Here is a 23,451-nt window from a genome sequence, read left to right as displayed (position 1 = left end):
AAGGCTCCAGTGCAACAGCCAACCACAGACTATCCCTCCAGAACGTCCCTGCACTTGACCCCCAAGCTCTCAGTATGCCCGCCCTCAGTTAACCAGACTGTGGTTAACTGAAATTCTCTCTCCTCCAGTGACTGCTTTACAACTCCACATCTTTAGAGAATCAGGAGACACAACACAGGCTTCTGCTGTTTTTCATTAATTTTTAAAGGATGAAAATAGGCACTGCAATTTATGCCCCTAAAATGTTCTCTACACGGCCCATTGCCACAGAAACACACTGTGAGGGCATCTCTCCTTGTGGAAGTTCCCTGATGCATCAGCCACCTTAGACTCAGGCCACATTGTCCTACACAAACAACACAGTGAAGCCATCACTGGGTGCTCAGGCAGCTCACAAAAATCGGTCTAACCCCCAGTGTCCCCAAGCAGAAGGGAGCACTCCAGGGCCGGGCACTACGCAGCAGGTCCAAGGGCAAGAGCACCTCCATGGAAGGATAAGGAAGGATAAAGTTGAGTGAAGGATAAATGGATCCTGGAGAGTTATGATCTTTTAATAGACTTAAAATAATGAAAAATTGTGGAAAAAGAAAAAAGTAAAACAATTTTTCACAAACATAGATAGCAGGTGGGCAGCACTTTTCAATCCCTCCTTTCAAGGGACCAAGAAAGGTGACCTTGGTGGACACTGTAAGGTGTCTCACTATTAGCCCTACCTTCAATGTTCTCATGACTGTGGGTGGGACTGGGACTCCCTTCTAATCAATGGAATATGACAGAGGGGATGATGTCTTTCCTGTGACTACGTGACGTTATGTGAGGCTGCATCCTGCAGGCTGACTCTCCTTGGCGGCTCCAAGAAGTCAGGGGCCATGTAGGTGGCCTCCAGGTCAGCCAGCAGCAGGCCGGGGCCCTAAACCCTACAACCACAGGAAACGCGCCTGGCTAATAACCTAATAACCTGAAGGAGCGTGGAAGCAGGTTCTACCCCAGCTGAGCCTCCACGTGAGAACCCAGCCCCAGTCAGCTCCTGAGGGCAGCCCCGGGGAACTCAGCATAGCACCACTGCGCCACGCTCTGGCCAGAGAAGCTGCGAGAAAACAGACGTGTGCTGTGCTTGCTGCTAAGTTGAAGATGTGTTATGGCTAGGAGATAGTCTGCATTCATCCTCTCTTTAAACCTTCAAGGTTTCAACTGTCTCTGCTTTGGTAGCTGAACTAATCTTTACTTCACCTGAAACTATTTTTTTCTTGTTTAAGGCTGAATGATTTGAAAGTAGTTCCCTCCTTCTGGAAGAATGGCATATATTAAATAACTATTATTTCATTTTCTAATAAAGTGTATGTCTACCCTGTGCCACTCTACTGTACTGTCCCTGCTCTCAGGGTGCTCAGAAGCTGCACAGGAAGACACAACCATCCATCCCATCAGCAAATACTGTCTTACATGCACCACAGGCTGCCTCCCTCTAGGTGCTGAGGACACAGCCAGGAGTGGAACAGCGCCCCCTACCCTCTTGAAAGAGGAGACAACGTGATCAATCAAAGTGTACAAACAGGTGTGGCAGAGACAGCAAAGCCTCCCAGAGATGCACCACCTCTGTCACAACCTCTGGTCTGTATGTCTTCACCCAAGAAGGACGACATCATGGTGGTGTCCAGTAGAAAGATTGTGGCTCCCTCTGACTTAACCATGGCTCAGGACATGGGCCCAAGTACCTAAGGACGGTCAAGGGCTTCACCACACATTTTGTCCCAGCACTGTCCACCCCGCGAAACAGACGGCCTGACTTAGGCCTTTCACTCAGGCGTGAACACTCGCCCCTGCCGTGCCCAGTGTTAGGGAACAGAGAAAGAGGTTCCGCCATAGTCTGTGACAACAGCAGAGACACATCGGATCACTGCGGCCACAGGAGGAAGAATGCAGAATGAACTCACCCTGATTTAAGCACTTTTACTAAATAACTTCTGAGAAGGAAAAGGAAAAAAGCATTCGAGGCTTACAGTGGCTTCTGGCACTCCACAGAATACCCTCCTCCCCTTTCCCTGCTGGCAAGGATCTAATTTTACTATTTTTACGGAAGTGCACCTAGTATCTACAAGGTTGCTTCTGACATTTGCAAGGGCGCAACAACCTCAAAAATAAGGTGCTTACTTATAGCCGTAATCCCCCTGGGAACTAGGAGCTCTGGGAGCTCCTCCTCCTTCCTTCTATTCAAGGCAGCTGCTCGGAGATGCTGACATGTGGCAAAGCACAATGGCCAGATCCCTCTGATGTGGCAAAGTCCCTCTGATGAAAGAGTCTGTGTGGACTCCTGATCCCGATCACGTGGGCATTCTCAATATAGCCACACACTTGGAATGAAGACTATAGATGGCCCCGAGGGATGTAAGAATGTGAGAGGAGGATAAAAGGCAGGTGACATTCTTTATACAAACATACACACACACACACACACCTGAAAATACGACCTCCATTTCTCGTGAGGAATAAAATAGTGGTAATGATGAAGTCTCTATGTGGCAAACCCATTTTTTTAATAGAACAATAACAAATAAAAGCTTTCGAGTATTTCAATAGCAGAACACTGTTTTCCCTCACTGTGTCCCTTGCCAAACCCCAAAACAAGAGTCTAATAAAACTGGAGCTACTCTTAATTGTAAGAAAGACGCACATGCCAGGCCCCACTGGCTAACCTTGACCGACCCCGCCTGGCTCCTGTGACCCACCTGACACACACTGATCCTTATAGCAACTAAACCACAAAGCAAGCTACAGAAGAATGCTTAAGTAAAAGAGTGAAAAATAGAAGAGGGAGAGAAATAGGAACAAGAGGAAAAGTTTAAGAATAGGAAAGAAATCGGAGCTTAAGAAATGCAAAGTCTCCCAGAGGCAAAGGCAGAAATGCAGCCCAATGCAGCCCTGGCACGCTGTGCACACCACCATGGAGCATCCGGCAGCCGGAGCACGGAGCACAGGCCCCTCCACAGCCGCTGACAACACAGCACCTGGTGTCTGCTGGACCAGGCCTTAGAGCAGAAGCCCTTACCATCTGTAGGAATTAAGAGCTCTGCTTGAAGAAAATGTAGGAGCTTAAGAAACCCACCACTGTAAAAGGGTAAAACCTGTCTTCTGATGAGATGGAAGTACTAGATGATTGTTTTTTATTTTATTTATTGATTTGAGAGAGAGAGGGAGACTGATTTGTTGTTCCACGTATTTGTGCACTCATTGGTTGATTCCTGTATGTGCCCTAGCTGGGGATTGAACCCACAACCTTAGTGTATCAAGACAGTGCTCTAACCAACTGAGCCACCTGGCCAGGGCCAAAATGCTAGATGATTCTGAAAAAGCACAGCAGCCATAAATTTTAAAAGGATAACAACTAAGGATTTTAGTTGTCAGTTCACTTAAAAAGTCAACAACTGAAGGCCTAAAAGGTCTAACTGAACAGGTCTAAGTGAATAATTCATTCTAGCACAAAAGTTACAGCCATACTACTCAGTTACTGATGGGCAGACTGTACCTGGAGTATGATCCAAGGACTTGTCACCTTGTCCCCTGACAATCGCCTGGGTCTTGGAGCAAAGATGTCTCAGGAGGGATAAGCTAGGGGCTTCAGGCTTCTGAGAGGCAAAGAAGAACCATCAGACACAATCTGTTTGGGCCCCAGAATCTCCACGCCTTGGCTGTTACAAGAGGAATGACTCTATTTGGCTCAGCACCAGGAAGGGCATCCCAGCTGTAATACCAATGGAGAATCAGATGAAGGTGGGGAGGAAGGGGTCATGTTACAGGAACCAAGCAGACAAGGGGTTAAGCACCACCAGGCAGGGGCATCAGCAAGGGAATTCAGAAGAAGGCAGGAAACAGGACGAGATGGCCTCAGACCCAGAGATCCTACCACATCACTTCTACAAAAAGAAGGTCATATTTTGAATAAAGATGCTATCATCCCACTCATAAGCCGTTTCCACAAATCCAGGGCATAGAGGTGGGTATGCAAGAGTCTGAGGCCCTTGCTAGGAACCAGGAAGGGGAGCGAACACTTTCCTGACCCTGGTACTAAGAACTGAAGTCAGCAGGGGCAGAAAATCTTATCAGGGGTGTCAAACTCATCTTCACCGGGGGCCACATCAGCCTCGAGGTTGCCTTCAAAGGGCCAAATGTAATTTAGGACTGTGTAAATGTAACTACTCCTTAACAGTTAAGCGAGAGCTCAGTGCTGTGGCAGGGTAGAAACAAGGTGCTGGGCCAGATAAAACAAGGTGGAGGGCCGGATTCAGCCTATGGGCCTTGTGTTTGCCACCTGTGCCTTGGCTGGTTCCTTCAGGAAACAGCCGCACTCCAATCCGTACAGTCAATCTTTCGTGAGGGAGCCTCCTGTACCAGCTGACACCTGGGCACTGAGCAGACACCCAGAAGGACCCAACTGTGGTCCGTGTAGGATGTGCGCTGTTGAAGCACCTGTGGAACGCCACAGTCTGAACACAGCAGGTCACACTTCCCTGAGGGCGTGCCACGAAGGGCCTCTCGGTGCCACAGCAAGTCCTGGGCTTTCTCAATCTTATCGTTTCTACTTTGCACATATGCACTCACCCAAGAGCTGGGAGGTTTAATTAAGCTTCCTGAATATGATCTGTAACTAACGTGAGCCCACAGAGGATTATCACTAAGCCTAAATACAACGAAGACGCAGTTGATGGCGTTTTATCTCTTCAACAACGGGAACCCAAGTCCAGCCTACACCATCCATGCATTCATTCCACGGTCATATTTCATTCTTTTCCACTATCTATTTTGCAAATGCCTAACCCTACGTAAAAGTTAAATGAGTATTAGCATACTCTCCACTACATTTCCCGATATTTGACACTCTTCCATATTTGCTTTATCTTTACAGAAATACATACTTTTCTCATCGATCATCTGCTAGTGAGCTCCTGGAACCAGATTCTCTCCCAAGGGCCTTAAAGAAGCACATCCCTGCCAACACCTTGATTGGAGCCCCGTGAATCCTATTTCAGACTTCTGACCTCCAGAACTATAAGGTAATAAGTTTGCATTGTTTTAAGCCACTTAAAAAAATGTAGAAACAAGCCTGGAAACTGTCAAAGTGCTGGGGCTGGGGACAAAGTCATTGAGGTCCTTGTGTCCAAGCCAAGAAAACTGCACTTTTTTCTCGGGGGGACAGCCAAGAGCCAGGACTGGACCTAGACCTTAGGAAGAAAACTTGGGAGTAAAAGCAGCATAACCTAGAAGGCAAACAACTGGCAGCCTTTGTTGCCAGTGATGAAATTAGGGCTTTCAAGCAAATAAAACAAAACAAACAAAAAATACCCCAGAACTTTAGAAAACCTGCATCTATCACCCAGATCTCAACTGCTTCCCAAAACTTAAAGGGGTTTCTCATGTCATTGGTGGTGATATCAACAATTGTGATTTTTAGAAAAATATTATATGATTAAATGTGTCTACGGGCCAGATCTGCATAATTCAGCTGAGACAGTAATGCAGTAAAACAGGTCATACCCACCTGGGTGACAGACTGGCTCAAAAGGCAGAAGAGATCCGTGTAGTTTACAGCACAAAAGCTCACTGGTGTGCTTTCCGACTCCACAGAGGAACCCACCACCACCTGTGAGTTTTCATGTAGTGTCAAAAAAGAATGTCCATGATTATCTGGAAAGGCTACTAAAGTACTCCTCCCTCCCAGGGACATCCCGGAGGCCATTTTTTCTTTACACATGACAACTAAAACAACACTTTGTAACTGACTGACACACCCTGGCTGGATAGCCCAGCTGGTTAGAACATCACACCAATACGCCAAGGTTGTGGGTTCAGTCCTCGGTCAGGGCATATACAGGAATCAACAAATGAATGAATTCATAAGTAAAACAACAAATCAATGTTTCTCTCTCTCTCTCTCCCCACTTCCTCTCTTTCTCTAAAATCAATAAAATAAAATAAAAGCTGATGCACAAGCAGACATTAAGAATCCAATTGCCTTCTATTAAGCTAAACATTAAAGAGATTTGCAAATATGTAAGACAGCAATGCTCCTATTAAATATTTTTTGGTTTTGGAAAATAGTTATTTTCATTAAAATGTTATTATGTTAACACGAAATGGTTTATTGATGCTATTTTTAAGTGGACCAATACATGAATATTTGTAATGTGATAAACATTGACACACACAACCCACTTCAGCCAAAGCTCTGGGGAGCCCTCAATAGACTAAGAACATGAGGGTCCTGAGGCCAGAAAGTTGGAGAACTGCTGCTTGTCCGGGCTGCCCAGCGCCGTGAGCACAACCAAACCTAACCTCTGCTTAGTCAGGAAAGCAGCTGCTGGCTTCTCCAGGCTGGAGGAAGCAGCCACAGTGATTCCTGATCTGTTCACACTGTCGTGTCAGAAGCAATTCACGCTCAATTTACAAGTCCTAAAGAAAGAAAGGCTGTACATTAATCTGGGGCGAACTCATCAGGATTAATGGGGCCAAATGCCTGGCAAATCAATTCATTAGCACCACTTTTCTTTAATACAAGAATGTTCCAACCAAGTAATTCCATTCTTTCAAATTTGAAAATTCACTTGCTAAAAACAGAGTGAAGAGAATGCTGCATACACCTCATGCTTAACGAACTCAATGTCGTTTATTTTATAAACACAGCAAGCAGCATTCCAATACCACCCCTGGCGGGTTCCCAGGACCACACAGGAGCCATCAAGGTGTGGCCATGACACCATGTGATACTGTCACACTGATGAGAGATATGTACATAAAATAACCAAAAACATCTGCAAATGAACTTCTACTAACAATTTATAAATCAAAAGGAATCACATCTTTCCATTCAGTACATTCCATTAAGCAAATATTTTTTAATTTTATTAAACATAATGCCCAATGTTTTGGCAGCTTAAATAGGTGCTTTGCCCATGAATGAGTTTTTGTATTGTTCTTCGTTCCACAATTAACCGGGGATGCAGCAGTGAACTAACTACACCAAAATTCTGGTCTTCGCAGAGTTTAAATTCTGTTACTGGGAACACCTCTTCAAAAAACAAGAATGATGAAATATTAAGTGGAGGCAGCACACTTCTGATCCCCTAACACAATTCCATTAAGTGATTAGAAATAAGATGAGCCGCAATGACGTCCCCTGAGGAGGTCAGGAATCAGGGTTACCTTCGGGAATGCAGCTACAGGAGGAAGGAGGCACACACATTCAAGGCAGTCGGCCACTGCTCTGAAGACCTCCTCCTCCAGCCAAGAACTGTGGCAAGAACAGAAATCCTTTGGGATGGCCGAGTTCCTATAGCCAAAGGGACAAGCAGGGTGTCAGAATTCTGGAAAGAAGGCATTTGTAGTTTGCAAAAACAAACCATAATTAATTTTTTTCTTTGACATAAACAGTTTGGAATTTCAGCCTGAGCTTGTTTGTTAAAAGGGACCATGGGCTGAGGTTGGAAAGCACTCTGAGGGAGTTACTGAACTAGCCTTCCTGTTCAAGGAAAGGGACAGATGACAGAGTCAAGACCTGAAGTGCAGAACGGAGCCCACGTGTCCCCAGAACCACGAGGGCAGGCCTCCAGGCACCACCAAAGGCCCCGGAACTGTCCTCAGTCTCTCACTTTCTTGCCCTCTCTCTCTGAGCGTGAATATGCGCACAGTGGGGACAGCGTCAAGAACTGATATCAAAGGGGCTGCACCTGCAACACGTTAAGCGAACGTGATTCCAGAATCGGAATCACATCCCCATTTTCTGGGCCACAGGGACTTAGGAGTGATCTCCTCTGTTTCAGCCTCCCCATCTTGAAACTCTGCCCTTGGATTTTCCCACAAACCACCAGGCTCTTGTTAACTCACATGGGCAGGCTTGCATGATACCAGAAACCAAAATACTTTTACATGTCGCGTTCCCCTGCATTTCCATCGTATCCACACACTCTGACTTCCACAGCTCCACGGCCACATGCTGCATTCTCACTTGCCAGTTTCTCAGTGATAACGTACTGCCTTTGCTTGATGACAGTGGGCATTATAGCTGTTTCTAGTGGTCCCCAGGCAAACGCACAAAATGGACTCCAGTGTCCGCTTCAGAGCGTGAGTGAGTCACCTCTTTTCCCTGTTGCCAATGCCCACCCTGACTCCACCTTTATTTGGGACCCACACCAGTGTCCGTCCAATCCCTAAGGCAGCAACATGATTGAAACAGAAAAGCTATTTGAAAGGCCACACGATAGATAAACATTGTGGTTCTACAATGCTTATTAGGGGGGAAAATTACAAACTTGAAAGGAAATATGGCCAAGAAAATAGCCAGATATTCCTCCTGCCCCTAAACCCTTCAATAATTAAAATTACTCCAGCCCATTCTGCACCAAATGAAGGACCACTGGCCTCACAATTTGGTGATTCATCCGCCTTTGAGATGTAAAGTACTCCTCTGAAGGCCACAGAATCCTTTGCTGCACACTAGCAGGCCAGCAAAGGCCATTCTTCCCCTCAGTGTGGACCTCCTGGGGATGGCCCACCAGGGGAGGGGGCAGCGAGAGGCTGGGAAGGGCCAGGTCAGAGGCTGCAGGACAGTGCCTTCTAACCAGGGATGATTTGGCCCTACAGGGCATTTAGCAATGTCTGGAGACAGGTGTGGTGGTTGCAGGTAAGGGCTGGTGGTACTGCATCGAGGTTGCAGAGGCCAGGGATGCTGCCGACCATCTCACAGGGCACAGCGCAGCTCCCGCCACCGGGAGGGCTGGTGGCACCCAGGGCAGGAGACCTGCCTTCCCGTGGGCAGCTATGGGTTGCAAAGGGCTCTGCAGATTTGTCTGTAAGTGAGTGAACTGCTTTAAAAATTACTGTTAAATTATGTTTTATTTTTTAAAATCCACGACAAACAACGTCTGCAAGTGAGCACGCATCCATCACAAACACTGTGTCACCGTATCTCTGTAGCACTTTGATGTCCCCAAACCAGGACTGGGAACAACCAAGGGGCAAACGGATGAAGAAAAAGTAAAAGATTAGCAAATGTAGTATGAACACACAAGCTTCACTTATTCATCCAGGTACTCACTTCTAAGAGTGACTCAGGGATCTTGCAGAACTGCTTGAGATTCATTCCTCTGCATGTAACGCAAAGACGCATGAAAAACGATGAAAAATCCGGAGAGGCAACTGCTAGCTGGGGCTTCCTGGGCGACTAAGGCACTAACCTACGCTGAGTGCCTGTGACATGTCTCCTGTGAACACTCAGAGCAGCCTCGAGAGGGGACCCCTTCCCCCAGGTCACAGATGAGGTGTTGAAGCTCAGAACCGGTGAATAACTCGACTTTGATATTAAGGCTCCATGGCCACCTTATAAAGCCCACTGTTTCGGTGTCTAAGAGGAAAGGGCGTCTCTGTTCTGTGGTTCTGAGGAAGAACAAGGATGAGGCCGCCTGTGGGACTAGGAGGGCAGCTTCCTTCCCAGGGAAGCTCTGCCTACCAGTGAGCTGTGAACCTCTTTATTTTTTCAGGCCTGAGAGTTTGAAAAATGAAATTATAAGTTCTAAGAGTTGGGAGGGACTGACAGGTCATCTAATGCGGAGGTCCTCTCAGACTGTAAGAGGCAAAAATGATTAGGGCAGGAAAACAGTGGAGTAAGAGAAAGGGAGGCTTGGTTCCAGGGGAGGGGGCGGTATGGAAGAATGTGCTGCTTTTCCATTCAGTCCTTCCCCCACCCCACCCACTCGAAACGCCGCCAGCGAACAGCCTCCAAATTCCGACTTCCAGTCCGGTCGTAATAAACGGACGTGTGGAGCCAGGCATGTCCCCAGCGGCAATAATAATAGTAATAATGGCTAAACTTTATACTAAGCGCCTACGATGGACCAGTGCCCTCTCACAGGGCATTGGGTGTCATCTCATTTACTGCTCAGACTGAGACCTTGAAGCTTGTGCAGCTTTACACACGCGCACACAAGAAAAACCAGCTGTGTAAGGTGGAACCTCAGCTCAGACGGCAGCTTGTCTAACTCTAAATCTAACCTATGCTCCGTGATTTTTTTAAATCCTCACCTGAAGATATGTTTATTGATTTTAGACAGAGAAGCAGGGGTGGGGAGAGAGACACAGCAATGCAAGGTGTGGGGAAGAAACATTGATTGCTTGCCTCCTGTATGTGTCCCGATCAAGGAATGAACCCACAACCCAGGCATGTGCCCTCACTGGGAGTTGAACCTGCAACCTGCTGGTATATGGGATGATGCTCCAACCAACTGAGCTACTGGCCAGGGCTGCTTCATGATTTTTAATACAATTGAGAGTCCATAGGAGACCTACAATAGATCCCTACAGCAGGGATGTCAAACTCATTTTCACCAGGGGCCACATCAGCCTTGTGGTTGCCTTCAAAAGCCTGAAATAATTTTAGGACTGTATAAATGTAACAACTCCTTAACTGTTAAGGAGTCAAAATTACATTCGGCCCTTTGAAGGCACAGTGAGGCTGATGTGGCCCCTGTGAAAATGAGTCTGACACCCCTGCCCTAGGGTAATGGGCCACAATGTCATTACAGTAAAATCTTAATTAGATACAGGGACCGTCCTCCCACTCAACAAATAGGTTCTGAAGGCAATTTTAGTTTCAATCCCTGATTTAAAAAAAAGAAAACATTGAATTTATACTTTAAGTGGATGATCTTTATGGTATGTAAATTATAACCAGTAAAGCTGTTTTTTAAAAAAAGCAAACAAGTGCCCAATCCATAAGGGACTGCAGGTGGTTTTTCCATTAGGTGCTGGGGAAGACACAGTAATTTCTACACAAGTGCAGTTGCTAAAGGAGCACTTTTTCTCACATACTTTCATTCTGCTTAAAGTCAAAACTCTACCACCTCCCCCCAAATCCACCCTTACAGCTCCGGGGGCAGCTGGTGAGAGCTCCACTCCAGCCACACAAGCCAGTGACTACGTGGCACAGGCACCACACTTTGAGCTGCAGGAACGTGAAATTAGCTCCTGTGCGCTGCCTCATCCCCGGCTGTCCAGTTCCACTGTGAACATGAGCTCTGGTGTCCATTCACAGCTTCACTGTTCCATGGCAACAGGGAATAATGAAATTGAGGAAGACTGCAGCACTGGCTGGTTTAAATGGCATACTCAGTTCAAGATTTTAGCTCACACAGGGGACAGGAAGTGGGACCCCTCTCAGTCTGTGTACTCACGGTCAAGGATCTCAGAGAAAACAGGACAGCTTTCATAGGTAATCAGAAGAAGTAAATGATTACCAGATAGTAACAAATTTAACAATCTCTTAGCACCAACACAGTATTTTCTACAACCAGCCAGGTACAACTCCAGTGAGGCAGGGAAAAGATGTGCCCAGCTTGGGAAATGGGACGGAAAGAGGTAGAGAAGGCAAATTTGAGAATGCATCCCCCCCTCAAAGTCCCAAATGCTCAGGAAGCTTGGTGGCAGCCCTTTGTCTGCCAAGGCACACCTGACAGGTGAGTTCATGCTACTCTCCTGGGCACTGACAAATTCTCCTGTGACTCCCTGCAGGCGGGTGTCAGCCTGCCTGTCCTCCCCTGGATGGACGTGTCCCCAGGGTGTGGCAGCTCTGAAGCAGCATGTAGAGACAAACGAGCCTTGGATGTGGCCAGGGGCTACCAAGGGCAGCCAGGTTCAGGAGAGAGGAGCTTGCCTGCACTGGCCCAGCGATTACCAGAGAGAATTAAGCAAGCACTTGCAGGCTTTGGCCTCTGAGTTTCTGGGCTGTGTCACTGCGGTTCTGAACATGAACACATCCAGGGAACTGCAACGTGCAGGGAGTGATTTACGATGCCAAAGGGCTCCCATACAGGACACATCTGCCAGTTAGGGACTCAATTTAAAGATGGCTCTGTCCACATGTTTTTTTCTCTAAACTCACACTAGATTTCTTCCTGAGAACATTTTCATCTACGTGAAATGGTCCCAACAGGCAACCTAGGAAATGTGAAATAATCAAGAACACCCGTGCTGGCGGGAGGAATTACCAGAGGATCCAGGGGATTCCAAAGCAGCCTACCTGCACACTGCCTCCCTGAGCTTTTGATGCCCCCGGGCAGCGTGCAGACAGTCATTCCTATACCTGATCTGAGAGCCAAGAGGCCGAGAAGCAACGCATAGTTATTCCTAATACTGTTCCTTAAAGGAACCCACCTTTGAATAACTTCAGTTGGTTTGAAGAAAGTTTGTATTACTCCCATAAATGGAGCTCTACCAAAATGATCTGAAACCAGACATTGAACAGCTCCATCAGCCAATGAGAGGGCCCTGTGGTTCCTGCAGGGACGCTCATGGCCACAGCCTTATGGGCAGTGACCTCTGGGTATGTCGGGCACCTGCTTTTTCTAATGTGCACTCACATTTAACACACTATGGCATTATGATAGCAATGTCTGTATGCTCCCTGAAGTCATCCGGCACACAGCTCACTTAGGGAAACAATGTGTGTTTCACAGATCGCCACGCTGCGGCACTTGGCTCATTTTTGTATTGACCATGAGTTAAGGATGGTTTTTATTAAGTTTGTTTGGAAAAATAAAACAGAAGAAGAGGAGGAGACCAATTATTTGACACAGACTACATGTGGCCCAAAAAGCCTAAAATATTTTCTATCTGGCCCTTTTCAAATCAGATTTCTTAAACCCTGACATAATCTACACCTTTATTTTACCAATAAGGCCACCAAAACCCAAATAACACCAAATGACTTGGATGAACTTCTTCCAAGTAATTGAAGGAATTTTACCAAAGAAACTATCAGCTTAAACACTTTCAACATGGGCCCCCTTCTGGACATTACAGCTACGTATGAAGAACGGAGGTGTATCGGAAGCAAACTAAAGTGTGGGGCTGCACGGTAGCTGGTGGTTGTCCCCCGAGGCTTGGAGCCGCATCCCCTTCGCCCAGAGCCACTCTGCACCTTCTCCACCATGGGCTCTGAGCAGTCTGGGCACCGGCTGCGGGGGAGGCCACCCTGATGGAAGCCGTGCCCCCCGGGCTGAGGGCATGAGGGCTGCCCTCACCACCCACCAGGCTTTGTAAACAGCAACTTTATGAGCTCCCCTCAGACAACCTAGTTTGAGAGGGCCATCTGTTCCCTGCAGAGGCCCTAAGGGCTACAGCCTTCTGGGCAGTGAGCTCGAGATGTCATGGGGGCTGATGTCACCTGAGGAATTCGGGCCGTCCAGGCCGCTGTCAAGAGCAATGCCTGTGTTACCTGCCCGCACAGCCGAGCAGGGCCTTCAGCCATCCAGTGACTCGCCCTCCTCCCTCCAGAGTGGGCTGCACAGACTTCCCCTAGTATCGAAAATGCCGGGACAGATTCTAGTGCCCAGTGACAACAACACACTGTATTATAAAAGCACATCTTTTTAAGTCCTCGGTGTAATATAGTAAAATCTGAGCAGCTGGAATGTTGCAGGCACTGCTAAGTCTTCCGCATGCACAGAAAACCAACAGTCAGCCCTCACTTTATAAATGAGAAGGCTGAGCCTCAGAGAATTTCAGTGGTGCTTCTTGCTCTAAGTGGCTGATGGGGCCTCTTCCCAAACCCCTTCCACTGGGCCAGTTCCCCCCAGGATCCACCTCTGCGGCTGAGCAAGCCCGACCACGAACACAGCAAGGCCTCCAACTACTCTATCCACACAGACATCCCGGTCACAGCACACAAATGAAGGTAAATGAGATGAAAGGGCAAGATGGGGTGGAGGGTTTCTGACAGAGCACAGAGGCTCCCTCTTCTCACCTACATCTTCCCTGAACTTGGCACACAAAAGAATGCCAGGGCCCCAGGCGCCTGGGTGGGAAGGCCTGGCCACTTGTAACAAGCTACAGTATTGATTCCGTTGAACTAAGTACACGCCGAATGAAAACATTTCATATCCACTCACTGATCCGATGAGGAGTCAGGGGTCTGCCTGCTCCTGGCTGCACGGTCTCAGCAAGTCACTCGGCTTCTCTATTTCAGTCTCACCATCTGAAAACAGGTGCTCCCCCTCACCTCACCCCGACGTCACCCCAGCCCTGCCTGTCCCCCATTTGTGAAGGTCAGGGAAGGCAAGATAGAAGCTAAAATCTCAGATAAAATGGGTTCAAAATGTGGTGGGCAAGTTAACTTTTCTGAGCTTCCTTTTTTCCCTCTGCAAGATGAGGATAACAACAGTAATAGCTACTTTAGCGTTTGGGGAGGTTCAAATGAATAAATATACACAGTGCACGAAAGAGCGCCTGGCACACAGTAAGTGCTGCATGTTTGCTATTATTATTATTAATTTCTTAATCTATAGTAAATCTAATAAAGGACTGTGGAGATTAAGCAGGCACTCAAAATACTAACGAAATTATTATATGATGAAGTTCTGTAACTGACGAAGACTATACAAATACAGCTTAAAAAATAAAAATAAGCTTATTTCACTTATTTCCATCTGTGTTAATTCAGATGGCAGATGATATGAGGGCAATTGCCTAGAAATGCTTAAATTGACATAAAACTATTAAAATATAAATATAACTAATATATATAAACAGTACGATTAATAATGACTAAGTTTTTAGCCAGTTTGTGTGTGTGTGTGTGTGTGTGCGCGCGTGTGAATATTTAGCTATCCCCGTTTCTATCCCAGAGCTAACAACGACAGTCCTCTGTGGTGGAGGTGTCGGGGGTGGCAGCACCACAGATGTCCTGGATCACAGCTGTCATTTTGGCACCGGGAACTCTTCACTGATGTGCCTCCTTTAAAAAGACAGTCACACGCTGCGGACCGTGGGTCACTCCCTTGGACGGCTCCACCCCACCCAGAGGCCTTGGCATCTGTTTGACTCTCAATCCCCAATATGGAAGTCTTTACCTTGCATTTCACAAATGAAATGCTTTGCTTTACCTGTTCTGCCACAGGGGCAGCCTCTCCCATGTATTCTACTCTAAATTCAACGGAAAAAGACTGCCCAGCTGTCTGGACACTCACAAAGCCCAGTTATTTATTTTGCCAAAGTGTATATACATTGAATAAAAATGTTTGTTTTCCATGTCCCACTTTCCGTCTCTAAAGACAAATGATTAAAGAAGAATTTCAAGGGCATTTCTTTCCGCTCATCCCCTCCAACCCAGTTACACTAAGCAGCCTCACTTCCTGCCTTTCAACTTGTGTTTCAGTCCACGAATCATCCACTCTTCTTTGTTGATCTTTACATGTATAATGTCGCTTCAAAACCTTTCTTCAAAGGAAAGGTCAGAGTGAAACGTCACCTGCAAACAGGCCACAGGGCCTGCGGCCAGGAGGGCACCGGCTCCCAGAGCTGAGGCCACCTGTGGGGTGTGTGGCACAGTCACCAAAGGTAAGTGGGAAGGGCGCCAAGCTAGACCACCTGACCTATCCCCAATGACACCCCCACTCAGAGAAGCCCCATCTATTGGGACCCCCAGGCCCTCAGGGGCAGAGAGCCAGGATCCTTCATCCAAGAACTGTGTACCGAGTGTCCACTGCACACGCCCTGCTAGGAACTGCGGGCGACAGGAAAAGCTCTGTGGTTCCTGTCCTACCAGGGCTTACAGTGTAACAGGGGAAAAAGGACAGATACCCAGAGAAGGACAGATATAAACACATATAAAAACACACAAACAGGGGAGAAAGAACACAAACAACAACAAAAAAGGATACATCCAAACGCATGGGACTTCAGAAAGATAAGAGGGTTGGGAAGCTGTAAGAAAAAGAGAGAGTCTGGCCAACAAGATGAAATATGTCAGAGAGACAACGGGGTGAGGACAGATGACAGACCACAAGATTGCTTAATTTTGAAAAGAGGGGGCAACTGTGAACAGTTTTCATGTAATAGCAGGGTTTACTTTTCCGGGGGATGAAGGCAGGTGGGAAGACACTGGCACTCTCCCTGGCTGGCTTCATCATAAAGGAATGGGGTCCTCAGCCAACTGCTTGCGCCGGCACGACGCCTGCAGAGCACCCCACGGAGTCAGGCCCCCAGGAGCAAGCACGGGGGTAACGAGGTGTTGGCAGCGGCGAGCACCCCACCCGTATCTGCTGAACGAACGAAAACCTGAATGAATGCTGTACTTCCTGGAGAGCTTTGCTTTGAAATTTGAAATCTCTTAATATATGACAGTCTCGCTTATATCTTGGCATTCTATGGCACCTACCCCGGTTGTGAAGACTGTTGGCCCTTTCACCAGTTTGCCAGGGTTTGCCAGCTGGTTACCTACAGCAGGAATCTGCAGTGTCTGTGCGGGCCTCCACCAAACACGTGAGCAGAAAGACCTGCCATCCCTCTAATGAAGCACAGGGTCCGATTCACAGAGAGAGAGCTGAGGAGAAAGGCTACCACCTCCCAAAATGAAGTGATGTCATTGCAGACACATTTTTTCTACGTCCCTTTGTGTAACAGCTGCAACTGTTCTTTAGTTACAGGAGCACTTAATCAAACAAACATCTAAGAACACCACAATTTTCTTATTTATACATAAAAGTATTATTCAACCCAGCGCCAATTTCCCTTGATCTGTGCTGGAAGAAATCCCAGGGACACCTTATCAAAACAATAAACTTCAAAAACGATGACGACCTATATTTTCAAAAATAGAACACTGTATCCTGCCTCTGACTTAGGATAAATCCCCAGTATATTTTGAATTTTTATAAAGAAAACTTGATCTGCTTTGCCACTGTCAACTTTCCATTCTGCCAAAAGGCCCCAAACTTAGAATCTACAAACAGATCAAGGGTGGCCAAAGCAAAAGCTGTCTCAAGCTCTTGGATGCGCCATGTGCACAAATTAAACCAAAGGTTTTTCCTGCCAGTGCCTGAAAAGCTTTAATTCCAAATGGAGTCTATATTCTTAGTACTAATTTTTTCAAACTTGGCCCAAAGGAATGCATCTCTGTCCCCAGGTGGGGACACTGGTGCCAGCTCTGGTCACCTGCCAGAGCCTTGCAACTTCCAAGGAAAGACCTGTCCACCCATGATTCCCCCTTCAGGCTGGAGATACACTTCTTCTTATTAAGTCCCACCAAACATCATTAATGCCCAGTGCTGCTACTGCTACCGTGAGTAAGGGCACACACTCATGGCACTGGCAGCTGGGAAACGGGACGCTTCCTGCAGGCAGAAAGGGCCACACAACCACCTCCTCCAGAATGAGATGGACCAATTCTCCAACAGAGGGAATTACTAAGGCAATTAACATGGCCTTAAAATTGGGGTCCCTGGCATCATGTGATTTTTTCCTGGGGTCCCCAATTCTCCCCACTCTCCAAACCTGACACCAACTATACTAATTTCAGATCAATCTTATCATTCACGGAGCTGCAGAATGTCAGCCTTGGAAGGAGCTGGGGGCTGGACCTCAGAGGTCCAGGTAAGGAGGACAGGTGGTAGAAGAGGACACCGCAGGGAGAGCACAGGAAACTCCAGGAATTAAGCTCCAAGTGGGGCTCCAAATGGAGACGAGAGCGCTGTGTCTATCCTGAGGCTGCAACTCACTTTAGAGAGTCCACGGAATGCACACAAGACAACTTGGATGGGCGTCCTGCTCCTCTCTGAAATGCCAAGAACATAAGTAATATCTTGGGCAAACGTGGCCTGCCATGGCCGAGAGCCCTGTCTTTGGAGAAGCTCACAAAGCACCCTTTGTGAGCAGACGCGTCCCACAGAGCATTTTTAGAAGATAAGCCCCAAACACCCCTGGCTCCCACATGCTCTCAATGAGGACATTCTTTGCTCCCTCTCGTTGTCAGCTGGTCACCAGCTGTGGGAAGCGTTATTTGCTTTTTATTTATTCTAAACCATTTGAGAGTCCAGACAAGGAACAAGAGTGGTTCGACCCGCCACAGCCTATGAGAGTCTTAAACTGTGGTCATTTCTCTTTCTCTTGGTATTGCCAGACTGGGAAGTCCCCAATCTTCCAGTCAACCTTTGTATCAACTCGCCACCACCCCCCAAACAAAAGCGAAGGTTTCCTTGGGACTGGCAGACCACAAAGTTCCCCCTTCTGTAATAAAACCCTTATCGGATTTCTGTCCACAGAGCAGATATTTAAGACATCTGAACTTCGGTTGCACAATTGAAGTCTTTTTTGCAAATCTGACTGTTTGCCATCCTTTGTCCTCCTTTGAACCTTCCACGAACTCAACACAAGGGTGTGCTAATATCCTACACGTGCATATCTATTTAGATATCTGCATATCTAAATAAAAAGGCTCTGCTATCAGGGGATCAGGTCTGAAAAGGCACATCTAAAGGGCTTGGGCAGAATGCCCTTAAGGGAGTCCTTGAACCTGAGATCCAGGCAAGGTGCCACCCTCCAGCTCCAGGCTGGTCTCATGCAGAACACAGAACAGCAATGATCCTTCAACCCACCCTGGGAAGGGTTTCCGGTCTCGGCACATCAAAAGCAGTGAACTTCACAGAGTCACGTTTGCCCTTAGGTCTGCATGCATACCTGTAGCAGGCAAGACCCTTCCCTCCTCTCTCACACCTTGAACCTCACCTTTGTCATTATCCCACTAGGCAGGCAGAAGTGTGTGTTTCAGAGGAGGCAGGGAGAAGCAGAGGCGGGAACACCGAAGGATGCTTGCTGCTCCAGAAGGGCTTCACTCCAAATTCCAGCTGGGGGCTCCCACAGGCCAACTTGCTTTCTTTTCCCTTTGGTGGGGCCTGTATGTATTTTGATGAGTATGGCTGGCTGGTCCTTTTGAAAAATAACCTCTCAAGTTTCCTCCCTGGTGAGACAGTTTGGGACTGAAACTTGCCAGGACCTATCCCGATTTTCCGGAACCTCAGCAGGAGCCGCCCCACACAACAGGACACTGCCATCAAGGGTCTGTTCACAGCCACTGGCTGCCCCTGGGAGGAAGTTCTTGCCCCATCTGTGGGTTGCACCCATGAGGTTGCATCAGGCCACGAAAGACCTAGTCCAAGATGGCTCACTCTTCCCAGAGAAGCACTAGGAAATGTGCTGTTCCGACCAGCACGGCTCTTCCAGAGTATTCCAAGGGTGGGGCACGGCTCTGCTAGACCACCTGGACTCTCGGTCCAGGGGCTTTCCGTTTTGTAGTGGTCTCGCTCAACACTTCTGGACTAATCCAGGCAAAGTGACACTTCTCAATCAAAATCTTTGTCATCTCCCTAACACCAGGCCTCCTGTTTCTACTCTGTGAGATTGCTGCTGCACCCCACTCACTCAGTGTCCATTTTTATAGTATGGACACCAAAGCGCACAGCACACTTTGGAGGACACAAAATCACAGTAAATCACCGATTTACTACTTAGGGCTGGAAAACCCAAAGGAAGTATCTTAATGCACTGTCTTCCAAGTCCAAAAGCAAAAACCGTGACCCCGAGTACTCGGACTGGCACAGGATCACATGAGTCAGCCCGTGGCTAGGCTGGTGGCATGGAGCACTCTGGACTCCCGGACCGTCTAATTGAAGAGGAGGCAGGCTTGGGAACACGCAGAGGAGAGGATGTGGTGGGTCCCAGGACAACCTGGGGGCCAGGCAGCGGGAGACAGAGGGCTCCAGGCTACGCATACCTTTCATCAGGCCGTGTCTACCCCACTTGGCTTCTCAGCACATCCATAAGACCTCCCTACTCTGTGGGTTACCCTCTGCTTGCTCAGACGACCCACAGACATGCTTGGAGGGGTTCCTGCGCTGGACAGCACAGTCTTCTCTTTTACTGGCTTTTTCACACCTAAAAATGTCTTAATTTCCTCACCTGGCTGTTCTGCTGAACTATCAAGACACATTCCCGTAGCTGACAAATTTTCCCCTCTGCCAAGGTGAGTGTTATCAACAGCATGATTATTCACAGGCCCAACTGCAAAGTTTCACCCCTGCAACATGCTGCTCATCTTAACACTTGGGGAGACAAACCTGTTATGTGTGAGTTTCTAAACTGGAAAGTGTAGACAAGGTGATTATAACTAGCCCCTGCATCCAAAGATCTCCTGTCTTGTCTTCGTTCCAGTCTTACTTCCTGATCCTTTACAAAAGGGATCACAAGTCCCAAATTTTGAACAACAATGTCAATAATGTTTGTATGTCACTTAACAGAAAGCCTTCTAGTGAGCATGTGAATTAATGGACCAGACAACTCAGCAAAAATAAAAACCACATACAACTGAATATAGTAACACTCCATTCCCATTAATTCTCTCCACTTCTTCCACCTGTGAGAAGGTACAAGAATTACATGTAGATCAAGGAGTTTCAGGGGATTTGTCGACATTTTCAGAGCATCTGCAGTAAAGCCCTTGGGGATGCAGGACCACCGTCTGCTTTGCTGCCTTCTCTCTTACCTTAAATTTCCCAAGGCAAATATATACACTAGGGACACAGCTGTTAAATGAATGACAGTCCAATGCAGCCAAGTTCTTTCCTGACCATTCAAAGGCAGGTCTCTCCCACTGGCGGAGTCCATCACTTCTGAGACCTACGTGGGCCTGCCTTTTTACCTTCAGCCATCCATCCCTGAAATTTCTCCATAACCCAGTGTAAGTAAACCGTAAGCAGGCTTAAACATGTGAGCGTCCACCCAAACGTGTGTCCACCCTTGCTAGGCGGCATCCTGGTTTCAAGCCTTCTTTCTGAACAGGAGACCCTGGAGCCTCGCCTCTTGCTCCAGCTCTGGCACTGCCACACCCTGTCCCCCCTTAATTAGAAAGCTCCTGACATCAGCCTCTTCCATTACAATTTCCCAGGGAAGGGCAAGCAGCAGCCTCTCCTGAGCCTGGTCACTCTTCTCAGCCTTCAGGAGGATTCACTTAGAGTGGTAATTCACACCTACTCCCCCACCAGCCAAGAACAGCACACACAAGTGCAACCTCAGGAATGGGGTGTTTCCCTTGGCAGAGATCTCCCTGAAGGCTGATGTTTAACCATTTATTCACCAATCCTAATTAAAGCCAGCACTTACTGAACACCCACTGCGACCCAAGCAATGAGCCTAAGGTACAGAGCTCCAAGCAGTCCCACGCACAGACGTCCTGAGATGGGAGGGTGCTGGTCACCCACTCAAGAATCCGAAACCACCGCTGAGTTAGTTCCTGCATCTCTGTTTATGTTGCTCCCTCACTGTCCTTGCTATAGGGTTGGGGGGTTCCACTATCACTTCTCCCCACTGGTAGGAGCCCCCCCACTTCTGCAGTCTAACTTACACTTCCTGTCTGAAGCCAGCTGCAAACAGATAACAGGCTGCTCAGAAATAAACACACTAGTGGGCCCCACAACCCTTCCATCCCAAGGGTGCTGAGGCCTTTACCTGCTTCATTTCTGTTGAAAAGAACCTTTAGCATCTACTCTAGACCAGGCACTGCTTGGGTCGAGGAGCCACACAGATGCATGGCCTGGGCCCTGTCTGCATGGAGCACACACTCCCACAGGTGGCTGTTCTCATGGGTCGCTCGGTCTCCCTCACTCATTCCAGGTTCTGGCAGTTTTACAGATGCCTACTGTTCCAAGGGCTCCTGGTCCCACCCAGACCCACTGAGTCAGCTCTGGGGCCCAAGGAGACCACCGGGGTATGTGTGTGCATGTCCTGGCCTAGGTTGTTTAATGACATCTGAAGTTTGACTTCAAGATTGAAAGGCTCTGCTACATTATGTACATTACTGAACTTACAGACTCACTGAAATGTAGTCTCTTCTCTACCCTTAATGCCTTCCTCTACTGCCACGTCTGTCCAATTCATGTATTATATATGCCTCCTTGTGTGCATTTTAGATCCTGATGGAGCTACAATAATGGTGAGGAAGCAAATCACAAAAGCTGCCGGAGATGCACTGCACAGTGGTCCTGGTTTGTGTACTACATTTCCAGAAACAAAATCCAACATGGTTAGTCCTGTTCCTGGGTCCACGTTTTTTAAATCGGTGGAGTTTGCATGTGTAGGCACAGGCCTTTCCTGAGGTCCAGACCCAGCAGGTATGTGGCCCTCAGGCCATAGAATTTTCAAGGAGCCTTTCCCATGCCCAGACAAGCAGTAAAGTCCTGTCAGCTCCAGAGAGTCTAACAGCAGGACAATTCCAGAAGAAGGGAAGAGGACTACAGTTTCTGAGTCATCTACTCATTTAAGTCTGGGGCAGGGCTTCTTAAGTGTGGAGGGAATACTCTCTTCCTCTCTCCTGGCTCCCAGAGCCTCTCCAGGGCAAGTGGTGTTTTCTTACTACCTAGTCACACACCTGGTGAGAAAAGACCCCTGCTGGGCCTTTTGGGGGCCAGCTGGGGTGTCAGAGCCAGCCAACTAGGGTGTTCCACATAGTCTCCCACCAACTCAAAGGCTCTCCGGAGTGATTCAGCAGGAACTCCCTTGCAGATCTTCAAGGCAGGATGTTAACAGGCAGCCGGAGCGACAGGAAAGTGCCCCAAATTTGTACAAAGTATGGGAGTATGTTCCAGCCTCAGCCCCCAGGCCCAGGCACGGCCCTCACTCAAAACAGCCCAAGGAAGCTATATGTGCTCACTCACCAGACCACAGACCCAAGAGTCTTTCAGTGACTAGGCCTGAATCCTAGTGCAAATTACAACTGATAATTTTCCCAAATTCTGATTGTATCAAACTCAGACTAGGGAGACAGTCTTCCCAGTTCAGTACAGATTATGCAAAAAATTAAGGAATGTTCTTGCCTAATGTCTCCCAAGATTGCTGCTTAGAGAGAAAGACATGTCTTCCAACCAAAGCTCTTTTTAAAAAACCAAAGTAGCTGCTAAAAATGTGAGGTTACAGGTTTATGGGCAATGTATTATATAACGGCAACGACAGATTGTCCCTCACGGAGCACTAACCTGACAACAGTATCAAATCAAATTCTGGAGGAATCTTCTCAAATACTAACAGTGGTGGTGATATTTGTAACTTAGAGATAAATTTTAAGAGACTGTAAATTAAGTACTCTGAAGTCTTTTTTAAATTTTATTTATTGATTTGAGAGGCAGAGAGACATACAGAGAAACATCGATTTGTTGTTCTACTTACTTATGCATTTATTGGTTTCTTCTTGCATGTGTCCTGACCGGGGATCAAACCTACAACCTTGGAGTATTGGGACGATGCTCTAACCAATTGAGCTACCTGGCCAGGGCAGTACTCTGAACTCTTACAATAAACTTATTTTTATTGAGAAGTATAGTAAATAAAAGAAACTTACAAGAAACAAGGGAAGAGATTTGTACACTGTTTCAATAAAGGCAGCACTTTATCTGATTCCAATTGTTAAGTCCCAGTGCTCTTGTTCTGTAGAATCAACTCCCTTTATTTACAATTATTTTAAGAATTATACACACAAAATTGTTAAAGAATATTTGTTTTCTAAGCAAAACAAAACACTTCTCAAGCAATTGTAAATTTATGTAAAATCTATTCAACCTTTCAAAGAGAACTATTTAATGTTATAGT

The 23,451-nt window shown here is 47.3% G+C and overlaps 1 protein-coding gene across 6 annotated transcripts in view; it reads right to left on the bottom strand.

Annotated features, from left to right (window-relative positions):
- SLC7A1 (solute carrier family 7 member 1) overlaps positions 1–23,451 on the bottom strand; it is a 65,541-nt gene that overhangs the window by 30,808 nt on the left and 11,282 nt on the right. Inside the window, exons 3-4 of one of the 6 annotated variants that reach the window (XM_045188063.2) lie at positions 7,195–7,321; positions 5,534–5,635 (exon numbers count right to left, since the gene is read on the bottom strand). The exons of 2 other annotated variants lie outside the window; for them this stretch is intronic. In XM_045188063.2, the coding sequence (XP_045043998.1) occupies positions 5,534–5,635; positions 7,195–7,234 (142 nt within the window). In that variant the 5' untranslated portion in view covers positions 7,235–7,321. Of the gene's footprint in view, positions 1–3,523; positions 3,740–5,533; positions 5,636–7,194; positions 7,322–18,543; positions 23,377–23,451 lie in introns of those variants that run through there. 3 more of the 6 variants (XM_045188062.3, XM_053920732.1, XM_045188065.3) reach the window with 3 other exon arrangements.

Source organism: Desmodus rotundus, chromosome 3 (assembly GCF_022682495.2).
Source record: "Desmodus rotundus isolate HL8 chromosome 3, HLdesRot8A.1, whole genome shotgun sequence".
Classification (NCBI taxonomy): domain Eukaryota; kingdom Metazoa; phylum Chordata; class Mammalia; order Chiroptera; family Phyllostomidae; genus Desmodus; species Desmodus rotundus.
This window is presented reverse-complemented; position numbering and strand designations above follow the sequence as displayed.